General features: G+C 41.6%; 1 protein-coding gene across 1 annotated transcript in view; it reads right to left on the bottom strand.

The window, feature by feature from the left end:
- The window catches only part of LOC143287778 (neprilysin-like), a 40061-nt gene extending 37956 nt beyond the window's left edge, over positions 1–2105 (bottom strand). Inside the window, exon 1 of the mRNA XM_076596062.1 lies at positions 2038–2105. Coding sequence (XP_076452177.1) covers positions 2038–2105 — 68 coding nt within the window. The remainder of the gene's footprint in view (positions 1–2037) is intronic.
- Between the last annotated feature and the right edge of the window lie 5708 nt (positions 2106–7813).

Raw genomic sequence — 7813 nt, 5'->3', positions numbered from 1 at the left:
ATGGTCACAAACACTCATCAACACAACACATCCCCTCATCACAGATAGATGGTCACAAACACACATCAACACTCCACATCCCCGCAACACAGATAGATGGTCACAAACACACATCAACACACCACATCCCCACATCACAGATAGATGGTCACAAACACACATCAACACTCCACATCCCCGCAACACAGATAGATGGTCACAAACACACATCAACACTCCACATCCCCAAATTACACATAGATGGTCACAAACACACATCAACACACCACATCCCCACATCACAGATAGATGGTCACAAACACACATCAACACTCCACACCCCCACATCACAGATAGATGGTCACAAACACACATCAACAATCCACATCACCGCAACACAGATAGATGGTCACAAACACACATCAACACTCCACATCCCCAAATTACACATAGATGGTCACAAACACACATCAACACACCACACCCTCACATCACAGATAGATGGCCACAAAACACACATCAACACTCCACATCCCCACATCACGGGTGGCCACAAACACATCAACACTCCACATTCCCACATCAAAGGTGACCACAAAACACATCAACACTTCACATTCCCACATTACAGGTGACCACAAACACATCAACACTCCACATTCCCACATTACACGTAGATGGCCACAAACACATCAACACTCCACATCTCCACATTACAGGTGACCCCAACATATCAACACTCCACATCCCCTCATCACAGATAGATGGTCACAAACACACATCAACACACCGCATCCCCACATCACAGATAGATGGTTACAAACACACATCAACACTCCACATCCCCACATCACAGATAGATGGTCACAAACACACATCAACACTCCACATCCCCAAATTACACATAGATGGTCACAAACACACATCAACACACCACATCCCCACATCACAGATAGATGGTCACAAACACACACGAACACTCTACACCCCCACATCACAGATAGATGGCCACAAACACATCAACACTCCACATTCCCACATCACAGGTGACCACAAAACACATCAACACTCCACATTCCCACATCACAGGTGGCCACAAAACACATCAACACTCCACATTCCCACATCACAGGTGGCCACAAAACACATCAACACTCCACATTTCCACATTACAGGTGACCACAAACACATCAACTCTCCACATTCCCACATAATAGGTGATCACAAACACACACACACATCAACGCTCCACATTCCCACATCACAGGTGAACCACAAACACACACATCAACTCCCCACATGTCACAATAAAGCGCCTGGGTATGACAGACTGGATTTAAACAGATCAATTCTCGGTGAGAGAGAGAGAGAGAGAGAGAGAGAGAGAGAGAGAGAGAGAGAGAGAGAGAGAGAGAGAGAGAGAGACTTCGGTTGGGGAAGATCAATACTACAGGAGAGGACTGGGCTCCACCTTCCTATGACGAGTCCTAGACACGGTGGATGTGAATTCACTGCCGTGATGTCTGATAATGGCGAAAGGACATTCACTCTATTGTAATGCATCTGAATCATACCAAAAATTCTGTGATTTCTCTCTCTCTCTCCCTCTCTCTCTCTGCGCGCGCTTGTGTGTGTGTGTGTGTGTGTGTGTGTGTGTGTGTGTGTGTGTGTGTGTGTGTGTGTGTTTGTTTGTGTGTGTGTGTGTGTGTGTGTGTGTGTGTGTGTGTTTGTTTATGTGTGTGTGTGTGTGTGTGTGTGTGTGTGTGTGTGTGTGTGTGTGTGTGTGTGTGTGTGTGTGTGCGCGCGCGCGCGTGCAATACACACTAATTCTTGGAAGTCTTACGTATCTTACGCCTTGGGATACCGGTCGATTTCGTTTTATGCAGTTTCAAAATATTTCCATAATAGGACGCACAATGTTATCATTAGTACAACAACAACAACAACAAAAACAGCAACAATGATAATAATAATAATAATAATAATAATAATGATGATGATGATGATGATGATGATGATATTATTATCGTCATCATCATCATCATGATTGTGACTTACGTAACTGGTTTCGGGTTCAAGTTGTCCTTGCTGCTTCCGACAACTGACATGTCATGACCATCGGTCATGATGATGACAGATGAAGCCGACGGATCGATAACAGTAGTTTGCGTCGAGCGTACCTTTTCCACTGCCGCTGATAAGTCAAGCCACTGTCGAGTGTATCTTCTGTTCAGTTAGCTGCAGAAAAAGTTTATCGTTTCAGTTTCAAGGAGGTGTGAAAATGTGCGGACTAATCCATACATGCTACAATACACTTGATTTGGAAAAAAAACACCCAACAAACCCAACAACAAAAGAAGCAGATGCCTGCTCTCAAGTTTCAAGTTTCAAGTTTTAATTATCCTTTCACTCCTATTGGAGTATGGAGGATTACTGCAAAATACTCTTTTCGTGCCCATAACAAACATTTCCAAATACACAACAATGGCACATAAAAGTTGAGAAAACACAAATGTCTTTTAACTCCAAAAGTATAACTAGGCAACATTTGCAAATCTAATCATCTTACTTACAGCTAAAATGACTTTTTTGCCTCCTTTGAGCATATTACAAAAATTAAAAACCGATTTTGGAGACAAATATTTTTTAGGAACATATCTATTTCGTAACTGATCATAATTGGGACATTCCATTATAAAATGAAACTCATCACCAATCACAGACATGTTACAAACCTTACAAAACCGTAACTCTCGTGGTATGCCTTTGTGTCTCCCTGTTTCTATTTCCAGCTTATGATTACTACTTCGAAATCTGAAGAAGCTGATAACATAATTATCAGGCATTTGACTTATATATTTTTCTCTACCAAATCCACTTTTGAAATTTCTATAAAACAAACATTTACTACTCGCCTCTAGAGCATGTCTCCATAGATTTTGAAAACTATCTCTCAAGGCATACACCAGTCGCGTTAGTCAGGCTTTGAGAGCCTACCATAGGTTTGTGTGTGTAAAGCATTGATGTAGAACACTACAGAATGAATAATTGAATTAAAATATATAAACTATTGAGTAACAACTGGATATTGACACAGGCCAAACTACAGTACTGCTAAGATTTTTTGTTGTTGTTTTAACAAAGATGTTTATGATCCAAAATATATCCACAAAGTCTGAAGCAAACTTCAAGCAATGAAAAAAAAAGTGTAAATTCACCTGTTTACGACATGAAAAACAAGAGAGGCAAGGCCTTCAAGACTCACTTGTGATATACTATAAAAAAAAAAATCTAATCGTTAAAATGTGTTCTGCATTTGTTAATATAAAGCTTCGGGTTAAAAGAAAAAAAGAAAAAGAAAAAAAAAGGCCTAATGGCAGATTCGAACCCGGCGTGTTCGGATGAGAAGAAACTGTTTTATCCATTACACTATCGTGGCTCCTTAACTGACGTTCAAAAATACAATATTTAAACATGCTTTTTTTAAAGGGCGATAAATCAATTGCGGTATTCGCAGTGAGAACGCTGTTTAAATCATATTATTCTGGTGTATCTTGGGCATTCCAAAAATCTTTAAGGGCAATTAAAAATTCTTTTTAAGTCCGCGGTAAAGGAGACGTAGCTATCGCCGCAATCACACTGCAACATTTAGCCGTTTTCTCTGGATCTAGATAGATGTACAAGTTTAGTTACACCCGGTTGACACGGTCAATTCAATTTCTCTTTTATGTTCATTCTAGTTTTATAGTTTTAAAGTTGATATGAAAATTGAGTATTTTGTTAAACTAATAACATGTAGAGCCAAGTACAAGTACTTCTAAACGTCTCATTTGAGAAAAGTCAAGACTGGAAATTTTTGTGTTTCATCAATGCAAGGGTATTAACTCTCATGGTTTATTATTTTTAACTGTGAATTCCGACTGATTCTATGGCTATTTTTATGGCAGTTTGGGGCATAATCCAATAAGTGATGAGGCGTTCACAAATCTTTCTCTGAATAAATATTTAACGGTCTCCTTCTCCAACTTTCCCTCACATGTTATCGTATATTGTCGATTGAATATAGGATTGAATGGGCAGGTCAACAACTTGAAACAAAATGGCGTCGTTCGCGTTTGCGAAGAATATGAGCACGCGCTTTGAATGTGTATAAATATGTGTACGCAATTGATTTTTGTCCATGACCTTCAGGGCTCAGCCAATAGATCTATAAAGACCACTCGTCGTATTGATTTCAGTATTTTCAGAAAAAAAGACCACTTGGTCGAATGAACATAGTGAAAGCCCTGTACACTGAGAGTAAAACACACAAGCTTTTAATGTATTGAGTATAATTTCAAAATGTAATGTTTAAGATGAGAAAGATCAGTTTAAAGCAAATTAAGCCCTCTAATATTAATTACAGATTAATTTCCCTTTTTTACCATGTGCACAAAAGACATGCAAAATAAATAAAATTTCCATGCTTAGTAAAAGAAGTTCCTGTTTGAACATAAAATGATAAAAAAAAATGACTGCTTCTGTTGTATCAGAATATCAGATCAAAGTGTCAAGTTTAGAGAAAAAAATGTATAACAGTAAATTCAGTTTGCATATAATTTGGCTTTTTTTCCCTTTTTTTGTGCCCATCCCAGAGGTGCAATATTGTTTTAAACACGATGACTGGAAAGAACTGATTTTTTCCTATTTTTATGTCAAATTTGGTGTCAACTGACAAAGTATTTGCAGAGAAAATGGCAATGTTAAAGTTTACCACACACACACACACACACACACACACACACACACACACACACACACACACAGACAACCGAACACCGGGTTAAAACATAGACTCACTTTGTTTAGACAAGTGAGTCCAAAAAAAAAAAAGAAAAAAAGAGAGACTTCCCGGCAGCTTTTTGAAAAAGCTGAAGCATTTTGCAGAAATGAATCCAGTTGTACAGAAGGTTTACCAGACATTTATAAGGGAAAAGGAAGCAGCAAACAAAAAGTATGATGATCAACAAATTATATATAAACATTATACAAACGCTGCAATGTTTTCTTTCAAAACAAAAAGACAAAATAGTAGCCGAAGGCTCACCATTTTTATATACAGACTTCGACTGGAAGCTATAAGAACAAAACATACTTCTAAAGTGATAGGCATTTGTGATAATTAAATTACCCCACGTGCATATCATCTATGAATGTGAACAATTAAAAACATATTATTTTACCCCTTTCATTTACAAAATCTGCAGTTCCTTCTGTTTGCCTTAGAAACTTTCTATATAATAATCAACTTGTGTTTGAAATAGTTCAGAATTTACTTAGGAGCCCCATTGGCTTTTTGTTGTAATTTTACTGGTTGATTTGTTTGTTTGTTTTATTTTGGTTTTATTATTTTTTTATGCTAATCAGAGACAGAGGAAGAGGGAAAGTGATGGAGTCTCCCGTCGCTCCGACGGATGAGTAGGCAGGCAGGCTTATCTGTCGGTGTGTGTCCTCATAAGGGAAAAGAGGCCAATTCTGGATGCACAGCACTTCCCACAGGTGTTGCAAGGGAAAACGTCTCCAGAAGTTGAGCCCTGCTTCCTTCGCTCACGCTTCTTCTTAATGGCCAGCATTCTCTTGTTTTCAAACGTCTTTATGCCACTAGAGCACAGCATCTTCCAGCGACAGCGGTCAAGGACATCAGTTTCCCAGGAAGCAATGTCTATGTCACAGGCTTTGAGGTTTATCTTCAAGGTGTCCTTGAAGCGCTTGCAGGGTCTTCCAAGTTCACGGCGGCCTTCCTTCAGCTGGCCATACAAAAGCATCTTCGGGATCCTGCTGTCTGACATGCGAACAACGTGTCCTGTCCAGCGTAGCTGGCATTGGATCAGCAGGCTTTCGATGCTGGGCAGGCCACTCCTCTCTAGGACCTGGAGGTTGGAGACCCTGTCTTGCCACTTTATGCCGAGGATCTTTCGTAGGCATCTCTGGTTAAACTGCTCAAGTTGTTGAATGTGACGGCGATACGTCGTCCATGTTTCACAGCAGTACAACAAAGTGGTCAGCACAACAGCTCTGTAGGTTTTCATCTTGGTGCTGAGCCTGATGCTTTTGTTGTTCCACAGCCTGTTCTTGAGTCTGCCAAAGGCGGAGCTGGCGATGCGCAGCGTCACTTCTGCATCAAGGGACCCGTTGCTGCATAGGGTGCTGCCCAGGTAGCAAAACTTGTCGACTGACTTGATCTCTGTGTCACTGATCTTGATTGCAGGTGGGGAGGAGGGTGGGGAGTAACTGGTGTTCTGTGAGCTAGCGGGTTGGTACATGGACTCGGTCTTGCTGAGGCTGATGGTGAGTCCAAAGCGCCTGCAGGAGGTTGAGAACCTGTCCATAATGAACTGCATGTCCTCATGGGTGTGTGCAGCAAGCGCACAGTCATCAGCGAAGAGGGAAAGTAGTTATGAATTAAGGCATGTGGGGAAGGCGATGGATTTTTCCTCTGAAATTGTGGACATACGTTAAAGAACGAACGAAAACAATCTCTCTCTCTCTCTTTCAATCACACACACACACACACACACACACACACACACACACACACACACACACACACACACACACACACACACACACACACACACACACACACACACACACACACACACACAGAATCACTCACGTGCACGCACACGCACAGGGCACGCGCCCCGATGAACCTACCTTCAGTTGAAGAAACACATTATAGGTCTTCATTCACACAGTGCTTTGGGCTTGATCAGGTGTGGAACACAAGCGTTGCCGACTCCACCAGTGGATAAAACGCACTCCGGCGATGAGAGAAGAGCGGGGTAAGGCCGTGTGCTGGTGATAGATTGTGTGTGTGTGTGTGTGTGTGTGTGTGTGTGTGTGTGTGTGTGTGTGTGTGTGTGTGTGTGTGTGTGTGTGTGTGTGTGTGTGTGTGTGCAGCTGAACATGACAGAGGATGACTATTTCCAGAACAACGCCCCCTCTCCCAATGTTTGTATGTGTGTGTGTGTGTGTGTGTGTGTGTGTGTGTGTGTGTGTGTGTGTGTGTGTGTGTGTGTGTGTGTACGTGTGTGTGTATGTGTGTGGTCACAGTGTGCATGTGTGTGTGTGTGTTTGTGGTCACATTGTGTGTGAGCATGTGTGTGTGTGTGTGTGTGTGTGTGTGTGTGTGTGTGTGTGTGTGTGTGTGTGTGTGTGTGTGTGTGTGTGTGTGTGAAGCAGCTGCCGCAGCGAGGAGCACAGTGTTTTTGCCTTGTTCTCACTGGTTTATTGTCAATTCAACTACAGTAAGGTGAGTGAGATTTGTGCGCATTCATTCATTTTAGCAAACACACACACACATACACTCACGTGTACGCAAACACACACGCACGTACACACACGTATACACACACGTGTACACACACACACACACACACACACACGACACACGACACACACACACGACACACACACACACACACACACACACACACACACACATGCACGCATGCATGGACGCACCCAACACACACACACACACACACATATATATATATATATATATATATATATAGAGAGAGAGAGAGAGAGAGAGAGAGAGAGAGTAATCTCAAATACAATTTCGTTGGTCGCTTTCCAATGCCAGTGTTTCATTTGTAGTAGCATTGCATAACATTTTCTGTCACAGCATATTACTGTGTGTGAAACTCGCGCTGCTTTCACCGGGGAAAGCGCTTCTCTGCAGTGCAGCCAGCACCATCTTTCTTTTCTTTTTTTTAATCCCTCTTTTTGACTCACTTGTGTAAACAAAGTGAGTCTATGTTTTAACCCGGTGTTCGGTTGTGTGTGT

Source organism: Babylonia areolata, chromosome 11, assembly GCF_041734735.1.
Source record: "Babylonia areolata isolate BAREFJ2019XMU chromosome 11, ASM4173473v1, whole genome shotgun sequence".
Classification (NCBI taxonomy): Eukaryota; Metazoa; Mollusca; class Gastropoda; order Neogastropoda; family Buccinidae; genus Babylonia; species Babylonia areolata.
The sequence above is the reverse complement of the archived record's forward strand: the minus strand, read 5'-3'. Positions and strand labels throughout refer to the sequence as shown.